The following is a 15,303-nucleotide window of genomic DNA, read 5'->3' as shown; positions in this document are numbered from 1 at the left end:
CAGAACTTTTCAAAACTTCATACATTTTAAATATTTAGCTTTATTTTGAAAATCTTGCCCCATTCAAATGAATGGGAAAATTCTACTTCAGCAAACTTTCAGTTATTTCAGCTATCAAAATGTTCAGCTCTTCAAAGACATTCATAGTACTATTCCGAAGTTTTCTAAACTTCATACATTTTAAATATTTAGCTTTATTTTGAAAATCTTGCTCCATTCAAATGAATGGGAAAATTCAACTTCAGCATAATTTCAACTGTCATAATGTTCAGCTCTTCAGGGACATTCATGCATCTCTTCAGAAGTTTTGTAAACTTCATACTTTTGAAATATTTAGCTTTATTTTGAAAATCTTGCCCCATTCAAATGAATGGGGAAAATTCAACTTCAGCATTTCAGCTATCAAAATGTTCAGCTCCTCAAGGACATTCCTGCGTCTCTTCAGAATTTTTCAAAACTTCATCCTCTTGAAATATTTAGCTTTATTTTGAAAATCTTTCCCCATTCAAATCAATAGGGAAATTCCAATTTCAACATACTTTCAGCTAGCAAAAGCATTCAGGTGTCAAAATGTTTAGCATTTTCAGGCCGATCTTTCAGCACTCAGCATTCATACGCATTTTCTTCAGAAAATGCAATTTTCTAGTTATTATTATTATTCTTCTGTATGTTTTTTTGCTGCTTAACTACTTCAGCATACTTTCAGCTAGAAACACCATTCAGGTATCGCAATGTTCCGCTTCTTCAGGACATGCACGGATCTATTCAGAATTTTCCTAAACTTCATACTTTTTGAAATATTCAGCTTTATTTTGAAAATTTTGCCCCATTCAAATGAATGGGAAAATTCTACTTCAGCATACTTTCAGCTATTTCAGCTATCAAAATGTTCAGCTCTTCAAGGACATTCATACTACTATTCAAAACTTTTCAAAACTTCACACATTTTAAATATTTAGCTCTATTTTGAAAATCTTGCCCCATTCAAATGAATGGGAAACTTATATTTCAGCATACTTTAAGCTCTTTCAGCTATCAGAATGTTCAGCTCTTCAAGGACATTCATACTACTATTCAGAAGTTTTCAAAACTTCATACATTTTAAATATTCAGCTTTATTTTGAAAATCTTGCCCCATTCAAATGAATGGGGAAATTCTACTTCAGCAGACTTTCAGCTATTTCAGCTATCAAAATGTTCAGCTCTTCAAGGACATTCACACTACTATTCAGAAGTTTTGTAAACTTCATACATTTTAAATATTTAGCTTTATTTTGAAAATCTTGCCCCATTCAAATGAATGGGAAACTTCTACTTCAGCATACTTTCAACTAGCAAAACCATTAAGGTGTCAAAATATTCAGCATTTTCAAGGCGATCTTTCAGCACTCAGCATCCATACGCATTTTCTTCAAAAAATGCAATTTTCTAGTTATTTCGTATGTTTTTTGGCCCCTAACTACTTTAGCATACTTTCAGCTAGAAAAACCATTCAGGTATTCAGGTGTTCAGCTTTTTCAGGACATGTGTGGATTTATTCAGATTTTTTTCTAAACTTCATACTTTTTGAAATATTTAGCTTTATTTGAAAATCTTGCTCCATTGAAATGAATGGGAAAATTCTACTTCCGCATACTTTCACATATCAAAATGTTCAGCTCCTTAAGGAAATGTTCAGCTCTTCATAGACATTCATGCTTATATTATGAATCTTTTGAAAACTTCATACTTTTTCAAATATTTAGCTTTATTTTGAAAATTTAGCCCTATTCAAATTTATGGGGAAATTCAACTTCAGCATACTTTCAGCTAGGAAAACCATTCAGGTGTCAAAATTTTCAGCATTTTCAGGGCGATGCTTCAGCATATCAGCATCCATACGCATTTTCAACAGGAAGTGCATTTCTCTAGTTTTCTCTGCGTTGTACATACGTATGTAAGCAGCAAGGTTTAATTCTTGTGGTGCTGTGAAATAATAGCCAGTTGTCTTTTGTGGTAGTATTGTGCCTTCCTGACAAAAGGGTTATGTGATCTGCCCACAGGGAATAAAATATGTCAAGAATGCATAAGATACCTTTTTTGGGTGGGTTATGCCACAGTCTGATATACACAGTGAATACTTCTTGCCATTCCTGAACCAGCTTGGTTTTGCAATAGCAAGAAGCAATGATCTCGTGATTGTCTAAGTCAGGAGGTTGATCATGTGACAGGAGCAGAGGATCCTGGCAGCCAAGCTGTTTCTAGTTTTGTGGTAGTTTGGACAGTATGTGTTGAAATGGAAAATAAATGTGTCCTGATGGATGGAAAAAAACAGCAATTTACACTTTACTTTTCAGCATGCCCAGTGAGGAGAATAGAAACTGAATCACAGAACTTAGATAACAGCTGCCACAGCTCAGAGTTTACATTCTAGAAATATTCTCAACATCAGTCAGACATAAAGATTTTCTAACACTTCAGATAAAGACTGAGCCACTGACTGCTTGTTAACCACCTTAGCATAGATTACTGGATTATAAATCTATGTCTGCCTTGTATAGTTCAACAAGTGCAACATCGGGTGACAGTAGTTGTAGCACTGTTTTCATTGTTGTGATCAAACTGCATAGTTAGTGCAGTGAATGAATGAAAATTCTGCAGCCATGTATCATTGGACTTATGAGGTACACGGGACAATTTTATATTTAGATGGGTGACTACATGTGCTACCCTGATGTAGGAGTCACATGTTTATATATACAAACACAGACCTGACACATTAGGATGTTGACTAACAGTATGAGGACATATATATAGCCACTAAAACCCAGACAATATGACACAGAAAATAAATAAGGTAAAGATATTTTGGCCCTGCATGGGAAACATGTCTGACTAGCTGGGTGCTCATCATTAAGTCTGATATGTTCAAGTTCATGTACTATTGAAGCTTAAAGCACTTTTTCTGAAAGAAGCTATATGTTTTGTTAGTAGTAAGTATGGGCTCATTCTTTGAAATAATGTACAGTAGCTTCTAATATTGTACAGACTACAGCATACCTTCATATTTTTGTATTTTGATTCTTGCACTTTACAGCTAAGAACAAACAAAACATGCTCCTGTTTTGCAGTGGTCTTATAGATACAAGTGACATATGAGGTTACAATAAGAATCTAGTCCAGGTCATTGTTATGAAAAAGGAAAAGAGCCTTCTACATTTTTCAAGCGGTGACCCAGACTGCAGTTGAGCACAGTGTTTACTGTCAGCCTCTGTGCAGTTTTCAGATGTTAGCCAACACCTGACGTCATCTATGTGAGTGAAACCATATGTAAACACCCTGCCTGGAAAAACAAGAACTCCTCCTCAGCCTTGGAACTTCCATTGTACTTCCTCATTACCAAGCTATATAAACTTGCACACTGACCTACTTTGACAGCAGAAGAACAAGGTATCAAACTCAGAGGACTTCAAACTTTCTGACCTTTAGACCTAAGGTAACGTTTATTTACTGATTTCATGGTACAGAGTTTTACTTCCTGCTTTGTGAATTCATTCTGACAGAGGGTTGGATGGAGACTTAGTCAGAGTCAGCCGCCGAGGATTAGAAAGCACTGCTGTTGAGGTTTTGCACTATAGGTGAGCCAACTCATGTATAACTGAGCTGCACTGAACTAATGATGCAGAACTCACTGCTGTACAGGCACTAAGACTGAATTTGACTGAAGATTTTTTTACCTTAAAAAGTCACTTCAGAAAGTTGGAGCAATTAGTCTTAATAGGATTAGGATTAGAGAAGGATCCTGGACCCAGTTGCACCCTAATAGAGGGATTTCTGTAAATCAGAACTGCAGGTTTAACTCAGCTGTCTGAGCTCTGCACAGATACTGTGACATATTTGTGGAAAATTACAACAAGAGAATAACTGCAAATACTGGTTCTTTATGTAAGATATGAATTTAAAGCTAAAGAAGCTACCACTGGCAATCCTTATGGCTCATGTAGCGACAGCACTGTACACACTTGGACTTGGTGAACTGTAAATTATTTGCATATAGATCATGTGACCTTGCTATTTAAATCACCCAAAGGTGAAGCCATGGTGTAATCAATGTGTAGGAAGTAGGCAGTTCACTTTCCAAAGCCACGAAAGAAACTGTTTTCTGCTTTTATTTTAGTCCATCTTAACAGGTCAGTGGCTTTTACTGGAAACAATGGGCACGCATGCACATTAGAAATAGTATGTAGAACTGCAAGGAGATGCTGATAAAGGACAGATAGCAGGGAAGCATAGCGAAGGAGAGGTGGTGAAAAGGCTCAGACTGAAGTCAATTTTTCAAGTTGTAACCTAAAAATAGAGAAAGCCTGGGTCCCTGATGAGAAAGCAAGCCAACTTTCTGAGCCAAATACTGAACCTATTTAGTTTACTGCAGTGATTTTTTTTCCATAACTGGGAGTTGTACTCATATGTTCGGTATGAAGCTGCACAAAGACTGCAGCCTTTATCTTTAACCTTAAGATTAGGTGAGTTCCGTATTTTCCTCAGTGAAATCAGATCTCAGAGCAAAGGCTTTCCTTCCAGAATCTGCTGTTTGACAAGTTCCAGCTCTAGTTGAAAAGACGTATCCTTTGTTCAGAGTTTTAGTGGGAACTTGTGGATGTTATTGTTCTTCCAGGATGTTATTGATCATCTGTGTGTCACTGCTGGCGGCCTCCACTCTGGGCCAACTGGATAGAGCCTCAATGGATGCCCAGTGGGACCAGTGGAAGATCACACACAGCAAAATCTACAGTGAACCGGTCAGTGTCTGCTTGTCTGTGTTTTAAAGCCCAGATTCTTCAGTGCCAAATACAAATACAGCTGAAGGAATTTGAATTAGGAATATAGAGGTGAAAATGGAAAAAGCACAAAAAATGTCAGGACAGAGGCACAAATATAAGCACTTTAAAAGGGTCTTGGTAAAGTGTTAAGCAGTAGGTGTGAAGACATTATTTAACAGATTTTGAAAGGCTGACATGAGATGTGGGGACTTCCATAGCCAACAAACACCTAGAAGCCAGGATATACTAATGTTTGTCTTGACTGGCAGGGTGGATTTTGGTAGAGGAATTCATCATATCAAAATGCACTGGGATTTAATTGAAATAATAAAATAATATTTTGACACAACCGGTTCTGGAAACTTACAACTTGACCCCTGTAGGGTTTATTGTATGAAACCACAACACCTCCATGTCTTAAAATGTGCCTCACCGTAACAACAAATCAGTTGGTGAGGACAGTTTTGCTTGACTTGCTCTGAATGTTTTCTTCAACTTAACTGCACAGCTGCATAATGAAGAAAGAAAGCTCAGAGACACAACAGCATGTATTCATTTATAAGCTGCCTACTTTAGCACTTTTGTGGTGAAGCCTCATGTTTTAACAGACAACAGACGGGACCTGTACACAGCAACGCTAGAGTCAGTTGTTCCAAAGAAAATGTGTACCTCAGTTTCTTGAGAACATTTATCTAGAAAATGTTACTTTAACCCTTTAGTTGCATCTGTACGTATGAATGCTTAAACATTTTGCGTTTGCCTCCTGCTCTCTGTCTTTGTTTTTCTGTACTCTCTCTCTGCTTTCAATGATTTGCCCGACATGTGCTTGAGTCACAGGCTGTCTAAGTATGACTCAGTTTAACAGACAGCCAGTTCAGTATTAGTCTGCTCTCTCTCTCTCAGCTGGCCTCAGTCTGGTGGGTATTTGTTTGGGAGGATGCAGCTCTGCTGAGAGGACATTAAATAGAACAGAGCAGTGCTTTGTAGGAGTTTTAAGTGACTTGGCGCCAACACCAAATCTCCATCTGGTTGAAAATATTGCTGTCTGTTTGCCCGCGTTCACTGTTGTGTGTTAGTTGGATGTGTGTGTGTTTGGGGGGGGGACTATTTTTCTTTTTCACATCTTTCTTTTTGATTTAAAATGGAGAAGCAAGTTAAATGTTTGGTCCAGACAGGAGAGAGGATGAGTTAGACTGTGACCAGTTTTTAATGGGTGATACATTGATGCATACTGTAACATGTCTGCTTTGTTTATAGAGAATACAGTTGTATCATTTATGGATGGATTTTTGTTTAAAAATTCATTTGTATCCCAGATGAACCAAGATCTGTTGAACTGACAAAAGGTTTTTAGAACATTGTCCATTTTGTTGATGCCTGTCTTTTCAGAGGTTGGGGAGAAAGAAAAGAAATTTCCAGCCTCAGCTTCTAAGATCCCCTGACACATCATTCATTATTGACAGGAACAAAACAAGGCTTAGCACTGATGTGTGTGCCCAGTTCCACACCCTGACTACAAGTTATCACTTACTGTAAATCTCTGAGACAAATGTTTCCTTTAACCAGAGTGAGGTTTTGTACAGTAAATGTTTGGAGAAACAATGTGGACTGTAAAAACAATTAAAGTGAGGCCAGTACTGGTTGTTCCTGTGGCCTGCAGGGGAAACAAGACAGATGGAGCTAGAGAACAAAGAATCCAAAGGGAAACAGGATGTGCACAATGATAAGTTACAGTGACTCCATCTTTATTCATTCAGAAAAGCTGCCTTTACAGCATGTGTTATGATAAAGGTTAATAAGTAAGTGAAACTAAAGTGAATAAGTAATATAAGTAAGCTTTGAAATTTGAAAAACTTGATAAGGTTTTTCATCTGATCTCATCTTATGTTTTCTGCCTTCATAAAAGTTAAAAGGATCATTTAAAAGCTTCGAAAACAAAGTGGCTCCAGCCAGATTTTGTTTTGTTTTTTTTACAGACAAAGTGACAAATGCTCTTTTGTTTGTTCCAGAAAGAAGAACAGGTTCGCAAGGCCATCTGGGAGAAGAACATGAAAATGATCATTCACCACAACAAGGAGGCAGCGCAGGGCATGCACAGCTATGAGATGGCCATGAACATGTTGGGAGACATGGTGAGTCTGAGCTTGCTCTGCGCCTTCAAGGCCACGTTTCCACTCAGATCTCACCCTGTGTGATGCCAAACTGTTTTTCTTGTTTGTATCCTTGGTATTAGTAGCTGATATCAACATTTCCGCTCAAGTTAATGAATTTAAAAAAAGTGTGTGTGCCATTCAGAAGTCTCAGGATGTGACATCAGATTTTAAATATTATTTTTCTCTCTGCAGTTCTGACTTTGAGTCCCTGCTATTTTGTATTTTTGTTTCACTCACACACACTGCACCCCAGTAAAGTGAAACTAAACGAGTCGGGTCCTTAAATCAGCTGTAGTCAATGAATCTCAGCGCAGGTCATGACTGCTGTATATTATTTTACATCTGCTGTAACAAGCTGTTTATCAGTGTATAAAAACCAGGCCTCAGGCTCATCTATTAGTGGCAGGAGTCTACACATCTGACTTTAAGATAAATGGCCACTTTCATGTTTGTATGGGAACAGGTGGCCAGGAAATGAAGAATGTGTTTCCATTTTGACTGGAAGCATTTAAGTGAATGAAACCAATTAACAGATGGTGTCTATTTAATGCTCTTCCTTCTTACAGACTGAGCTGTAATGAAAGCACGATAGAATTCAGATAATAACTGACATTTTTTTAGACGATTGCTCAATATCTGTGACAGGCACAGTACAGAAATCACTTATTGTGGTTCCACTTTTGCTCTTCATATCACTCCTTCGTTTGTGTCACTGTTGTGTAAATATTGTAGATTTTTTGTGTGCTTTTATGTCTTCTTTTCAATACAGTACAAAAAAATGACTTCAGTCAGGCTGCTGGATCAAATCCTCCATCTCCTCATCTTAATCCTAAAATACATCCTGTTGACTGTCCTTCTCGGGTTCTTGTGCTGAAACATTTGATCTCATACAGTTATTCCAGAAAATAAGGTCAAGTTTCAGGCATTCTATTGTTGGGGTGCTACAGTGTTTAACCTCTACCTTGTTTGACTTATTTTTGATCTAGACATTCAACCTTGCACTCTGTTCTGGCCTATCTGCACAAGGACCCCAGTGACATCTGCTAAGAACTGAAACCTACAGTAAGAATAAGACATGTTAACTTTCTCTTTGTCCACACAGACACCAGAAGAGGTGATTAACACGATGACCGGCCTTCGGGTCCCCCAGATCCATCAGCGCAACTCCACCACAGCTCTGAACTACAGTGAGGCCAACCTCCCCAAATCTATCGACTACCGCAAAAAGGGCATGGTGACATCAGTGAAGAACCAGGTCAGCTGCACGTCACTTGATGTAGTTTACGGTTTAAAGCAGCTATAATCTATATGTATAATAGCAATGCATCAAATGACAACATGAAAACTGTGACTGTCAAAAAACACTAATAGTGTCATGACAATTCTACAGTTTCCCTCATGTCTCTGGAACCTTATGATGATTTTCAGCCAGCTGTTCAGTTTCCAGCTTTGCTGTTTATATTCCCTCTCACTACTCTTTGGAAGCAGCTGTTTTCAGTGAAAAAGCTCTAAAAATGTTGGTGCACTACCTGGTGAAGCTCAGATAAAATGAAAGCCAAGTTAATTTAGAACCTGTTGGCTGACTAAACTGTTGGCAGTACCAGCACCGTTGTCAAGAACACAGTGTCACAGCAGTTCGAGGGTTAGGGTTATGATAGTGAACAACAGAGATGATCAGAACACAAGGGAGCATAGGACCCAACATGTTCAAGAGGGGAGGTCACATGATCTAAATGTTTTTGTGCCTCAGCTCTAGAACAAGTTAGGACAGATTGAAGTTATCGCCATTTCTAGGAATCAAAACAGAAACAGACATTCTCTCACACCGGAGGAAGTTATGTCTTTGCATGTCATGTTTAGTTTTCTTCTTAGTAGAAATACAAAAGGTACAGTAATTTACAGACAGTAGTTCCTGCTGGGTTTTGGTATGTGATGGTGTTCGTTTGGGGAAAACTGAGAAAAAGTTCCCCAATGCAGATTTCAGGCAAAATGTTTAAAAAAGTACCACAGACCTTCATTGATTTCTGTGGAAAAATGTGGCTGTTACAGGCAGAAGCAAAGCAAATGACAAGAGATGGGAACATAAAAAGTGTTTAAACAATAATGCAAGTAACTATGGAAATATCACATATTATATGAACAGCAGGTTAACTGGGGAATATATTCAAATAACTATGCACAGCCATGAAAACATTGTTTATGTTGACACTTTCCCACAGAAGCCTCGTAACTTTATTGTTTTCAGCTTTTTTCAAGGTCTTTACTCTGTTGGTTTGTGAAAACCATCACTGGAAAAGCCCTTTTTGTTTTACATGTGTGAGTAGAGTGATGGCCTTCTCCAGAGGGCAGCGGCATGTCACCTGAATGACAATCAGAGGAGTTGGAGAATATTTTCCTTTGTCTGGACACATATTCCACTTCTTCCCAGCTCAGCCTTCTTCAGTTTAGTTTTGTTGATTGGAGCTCTAGTTTTTGTTTTTGGCAATAGCAACAAACTTTAAAACAGTTTTTTGTACATTTATTTACTCCAAAATTAGACGTGTTCAGCAGTTGCAATTTAATCCTGTAACAGACCCTGGGCTTGGTTAAGCATGTCAGCCCATTTTCTCCCCACAGTCACATATCCACCAGCACCACAAGCCTCCAGTGTTTTGACAAGCTAAAACACATATTTTAGATGTTTCTGGAGCAGGCTACAAGGAGCATTAAAACATACATTTTGGCAGATTTATTTACTTCATAACTAGTCAATTAAGACTTTTTCCCCCTGCACAAAGAAGACAAAGTATTTTAAGACAGCTGATTTTTAAGAGAAACAGGACACATTTAAGCTGTTACCATGAATTTATACTTATATTCATTTTGTTCAGGATTTTAATGTAAATAGATTTATTAAAAAACAGCAATGATATTATTTATGACAAGTATATTTCCTCTGTACTTTAGTTGATGTGGAAGCAGACAATTTATGCGTGGAAGACTTGTCTCCCTCTGGTGTTTGAAAACCAAACTTCAGCTATAAACAACTTTGTGTTGTTCATAAACTATTCAGCATGCCTACTGCAATCTGCATACCAACAATTCAGCTGTTTCCTCCAAATCTCCTTTTATGAAGTCTGAATTGTGTTTTGCTTGTTTGAGACTAATTTCTACTTCAGCTCATTCTGATCCCCAGTGAACTGAAGTGGTCAGACATTTACAAAACTTTTAATTGGAGCAACTCGGACCATCAGAATGTGAGGATGTTTTAATTCAGCCAGCAGAGAGTTTAATGACTCTCATGGAGTTTTACTGCTTCAGCACTGAGAGAACTTTGCAGTTTGTTTCTTCTCAACAGACCAGGGATCCTGTTCTTTAAAGCAGAAAATGCTCAGCACTAAATACAAATAATATATGATTACTGAACATCTCATCTAAAACAACAAACATGCTGCTCTAACAGCCTCCATTCTTCTGGAAGGTTTTCCCTAAACATTTGGAAACTGGCTGCAGGGATTTGCTCCTGTTCACCTGCAAGAGTATCAGTAAAGCTGATGCACACACTGGAAGTAATCTCACATGCATATGGTAATTTGATATCAAAGGTTCAACCTGCACAGGTGACAACAGCAAGAGGTTGAGGTTTCTGTTGACATTTTTAGAACAGTATTATTCATGTGTGTCAGAACAGCACATTTCTCATGGACATGTACACACTCTTCCTTCTCCAGGTCCGTAGAACACAAACTGCTCCCACAACCACAGTGACGTTGTTGAACCAACAAACAGAAACATGTTTAAATCTAATGCTGTCAAAACCTGACACCTAGTGGACAGGCAGAAGAAAGCACCTAGATTTCAGTGAGGCTGATGAAGTATTTGAAATGCTGATTTGTCATTTTGATCCATTTTGAAACTTGTCACTTGTGATTTGATCTCCAAACCAGCAAGCTTTTATTGCACTGTAATATACACATTGTACATCTTCATGTAACCTTTAAGTCACATCAGATTCGGTCCAGTCAAAACCTAAAGGTCAAAGGTCAAAGTCTTGATTTGTCATATGCACAGTTAGGAAAGACCCTAGAGCAACATTTTGTAGTTTTGCACATTTCTGTTTGTCCTTTTTCTCACTAAAAGAAATTCCTCACTCTCCTCCCTGTTGTTAACTGCTGACAGGGATCCTGTGGTTCCTGTTGGGCCTTCAGTGCAGCCGGGGCGCTCGAGGGCCAGCTGGCCAAGATGACAGGTCGGCTATTCCAAATTTAAGGCACTTTAAAGCAGCAAGTGAAGGGAGCAAATAAAATACAACAAGAACAATATAATGCAGAAAGAATATATGCTACATGGCAGCCATGGAGTGTAAATATTCAGCAGTGGGTGTGCAATTATGCATGTGCAAAATGAGTATGTAAACAGTACAGATGGAATTACACGAGGTAGATCCTGAGTCAGCTGTTTAGGAGTCTGATGGCAGTCGGAAAGAAAGAGTTTTTCAGTCTAGAGGTCCTGCATTTCACACTTCAGAGCCTCAGACAGGAGGGTAGGGGTATGAAGTATGGTCCGCACTGGGGCCCCTTGAGGATGGAGGCAGCTTTCCTACGCACCCCGCAGTGGTAAATGCTCTGCAGAGAGGGCAGTGGAGTGCTGGTGATCTTCTCCGCAGTCTTTACCACACCTAGAGAAACATTTAGTAGTTTTGCACATTTCTGTTTGTCCTTTATCTCACTAAATGAAACTCCTCACTCTCCTCCCTGTTGTTCACTGCTGACAGGGTTCCTGTGGTTCCTGTTGGGCCTTCAGTTCAGCCGGGGCGCTCGAGGGCCAGCTGGCCAAGAAGACAGGTAAGCTAGTGGACCTCAGTCCTCAGAACCTGGTGGACTGCGTCAAAGAGAATTATGGCTGCGGAGGAGGATACATGACCACCGCTTTCAATTATGTGAAGGAAAATGGAGGCATCGACTCTGAGAAGGCCTACCCATATGTCGGAACGGTAAAGCCATTAACTGTTCTTAGACTTTCCCTTAAGTGGGCCAAAATGGGGGATGGGTGGGGCAAAGGGCAGAAACAGATCAGTTACAAGTGAGACAATTTGTATTTTAAATAGTGTTTATTGTTGACCAGTAGCCTATAATGTTTTTGGAATAAGCAAAAAAAAAAAAAAAAAAAACTAAACTAAAATGACAACTTCAGACCTACACTCCACTGAAATGCAGCATTCCCCAATACCTGCAGTGACTTTCCTCTCTGCGTTTGATGCCACTTGTGTCCGGATTATGGATTCTGTTGCTCCGCTGAGGAGGAAAAGAATTAGGAATCTCTCTGATCCTTGGCTGAATGACGTTACGCAGGCCTATCGGAGACGGTGCAGACAGGCAGAGCGGAAATGGTGGAAGGATGGTCTGCAAGTCTCCTTAGACATCCTAAGAGCCTGTCGTCAGGACTATCAGAGAGCTGTCAGCGATGCTAAGTCTCAGTATTTATCCCAAATTATCTCGGAGAATAGTCATCAGTTCTTTTTAAGACTATTAATTTGGTTATCAATCCCACTACTGCTGTGTTTCCTGAAGCTTCGAATGCTTTGTGTGCCGATTTTTTATTGTATTTTAGTGAAAAAGTCCGGGCTATCAGAGTGAGTCCTCTACATCTTCCACCCTATGCCCCAGCTGTGTCCCACCCCGGTGATACCTTCACCTCGTTTGCTCAGGTGTCCCTCTCACAACTTAAAAGATGTGTGCTTCAGCTCAAACCCGCTGCTTCTCCGCTTGATCCCCTTCCGGGGAAGATTTTAAAAGAAGTTATTGATATTATTGGCCCTGGGCTGGTCAACTTTTGGATTAATCAATCATGCTGTGCTGGTAGTGGGCTATGGAGTGACCCCCAAAGGGAAGAAGTACTGGATCATCAAGAACAGGTGGGACACATCACCTGTCTGAAGGGCATCAGGTGGCTCATAAGGCTGCCAAAATGAAACAACAGGTTGTTTGTTGTTGTAACACCGGTTTGATGCATCTGCCAGCTGTGTTGATGACAAACTGATGACATGAGAGGCTGTTTGACTCCTGGCGATGCTCAACATTGCTCATATTTCTTTCTTTCCATCTCTGTTGCCGTCTTTTGTCTTTTCATGATAGCTGGGGCAAGAGCTGGGGCAAGAATGGTTACATCCTGATGGGACGAAACCGTCGCAACCTCTGCTGGATCGCCAGTCTGGCCAGTTACCCCATCATGTGAGGGGACCAAGGTGGAACTGAGAGAAAAACAAGGGACAACAAAGGGGTTTTACTTTGACTACTACGCACAAAACCTACCCTTAAAAATGTACAGAATTTATTTCAAAACTAAAGCAACAAAAAAAAACGTGTTTATGCTTTTTCTCCCCCAACAACACCCATATTTTTGAATTACTGTACATTCATTCATTCATTCATTTTCTACCGCTTAATCCCTTAACGGGGTCACGGGTGGGGGGGCTGGAGCCAATCCCAGCTGGCAATTGGGTGAAGGCGGGGTACACCCTGGACACAGCATGCCCACATTACTCCAGCTCTGCTTTCTCTTTATTGGTTGCCCGTTAAATGGAGAATAGATTTTAAGGTTTTGCTTTATGTTTTTAAAGCCATGCATGGTCTTACCCCTCAATACCTGTCCGACCTCTTGGCTAGATACATCCCTCGCAGAACCCTACGATCATCGGGTCATCTTGCTCTTGTCGTTCCCCCTGCACACTACAAAAAATGGGGAGGTCGCGCCTTTGCCGTGCATGGCCCTAGGCTGTGGAACTCCCTGCCTTTAGATATACGCTCGATAACTGAGCCGGCAGCGTTTAAGTCAGCGTTAAAAACGCATCTTTTTAAACAAGCTTTTAATGTTTAGCTTTCTTTCGCCAGCTTTAATAATTTACTTTCTAACTAGTTTTAATATGTTAGTGTGTGTATTGGTCTGCTGGACCACCATGGGTGAGCCCCCGGTGAGAGAGCCGGCCGGGTAGTAATTGGCCTATATCAGTTTTTGGATATCTATTTGGCTTCTTGTCTGTCTATGAGTGTTTTTAACTGATATTGTATTGCTATGTTTCTATTGTTGTAGCACTTTGTGCTCTTGAACTGGAAAGTGCGGTACAAATAAAGTTTATTATTATTATACCATAAGCTGCAGACACAGACTGAAACCAAAATGGCCGACACCCTTGGCCCAATCACATTTGCACGCACAAAGAAATGGTAAAACAACAAGAGTTTCTTCTTTACCAGAAATGATCAGATTGACACTCTCCCACTGTACATAGCAAACATAGTTTCCTCTTGTGTCATCTCTTATGAGAAGGAAGTGGAGCTGCTTGTATGCATTCTGTGAATGTACCGAGGCTACAGTCTGAGACGTGAAATGTGCATGTGACACTTAAACCACAGGGTTGGCTAACATGTATTTTCATTATAGATTTATCTGACTATTATTTTTTATTTTAATATATTTTTGCTAATTGACGATTCATTTGTTCTCAAAACAACAGGATGACAGAAATTTGCCAGAGCCAAAGATCAAATGTCTTGTTTTGTCTAAAAGAGTCCAAACTTTCCAAATATGCAGGTTATTATAATGTAAGACTCAGCATGTATTCACACTTGAAAGCATGGAACCATCAAAATGTTCTTTCTTGTAAAGTACTCTGAATGATGTCATTTCGAATACAGTAAATTGTTTCATATGAAACATTTTAAAACCTCCAAGTTGGCAACCCTGACCAGGCTGCTGTTGAACAAGAGGATTTCTGGGTGTTGATGTGCAATTTGGGTTGAAAATATATCAAATTTCCTTTTGCATATTTAATTTTCTGACTGCTTTTTCAAGTGAAAATACAGACATCAGAACAGATATGTTCAGCTCTGTTCTCCTGCTTTGTCCTCCCTGCAGGACAATCCGTGCAGATATAATGTGTCAGGCAGGGCAGCCCAGTGCAAAGGCTTCAGCGAGGTCCCAGTGGGCGACGAGAAAGCGCTGGCTGTCGCTGTGTATAAAGTGGGTCCGATATCTGTGGGCATTGACGCCATGCAAAGCAGCTTTTTCTTCTACCAGAAAGGTTAGTGAACTGCTCTGTTTGCTTTTATCAGGCATTTCTGGTCATTGTTCTTCGAAAGGTTTTTACTGTTTACAAAGTGTGTAGCAGAAAAGTGGATGCATTTGGTTTTTTATGTTTCATTTTGTACTCAAAGTCATATTATTGTGGCTTTGTCACACAGTTATGAGCAGGAACTGTCTTTAACCCTCCTTGCTGATGTGTTCACGGAGGCGTCAGGCTCAAACAAATGTCCAGTGTTTTAAACTGTATTAGCTCCACAGTATATGTTGATTGACTGACACACTTCCTGCTG

General features: G+C 39.6%; 1 protein-coding gene across 2 annotated transcripts in view; it reads left to right on the top strand.

Annotated features, from left to right (window-relative positions):
* The first annotated feature begins 3,360 nt into the window (after positions 1–3,360).
* LOC109968961 (cathepsin K-like) overlaps positions 3,361–15,303 on the top strand; it is a 13,996-nt gene continuing 2,053 nt past the window's right edge. The window contains exons 1-6 of one of the 2 annotated variants that reach the window (XM_020615564.1): positions 3,361–3,475; positions 4,655–4,778; positions 6,809–6,931; positions 8,055–8,207; positions 11,706–11,924; positions 14,846–15,011. In XM_020615564.1, the coding sequence (XP_020471220.1) occupies positions 4,656–4,778; positions 6,809–6,931; positions 8,055–8,207; positions 11,706–11,924; positions 14,846–15,011 (784 nt within the window). In that variant the 5' untranslated portion in view covers positions 3,361–3,475; position 4,655. Of the gene's footprint in view, positions 3,476–3,548; positions 3,618–4,654; positions 4,779–6,808; positions 6,932–8,054; positions 8,208–11,705; positions 11,925–14,845; positions 15,012–15,303 lie in introns of those variants that run through there. The other variant, XM_020615565.1, reaches the window with a different exon arrangement.

This window comes from Monopterus albus, unplaced genomic scaffold (genome assembly GCF_001952655.1).
Source record: "Monopterus albus unplaced genomic scaffold, M_albus_1.0 scaffold166.1, whole genome shotgun sequence".
Lineage (NCBI taxonomy): Eukaryota > Metazoa > Chordata > Actinopteri > Synbranchiformes > Synbranchidae > Monopterus > Monopterus albus.
Note: the sequence above shows the minus strand (reverse complement) of the source record. Positions and strands in the feature narration are given on the sequence as shown.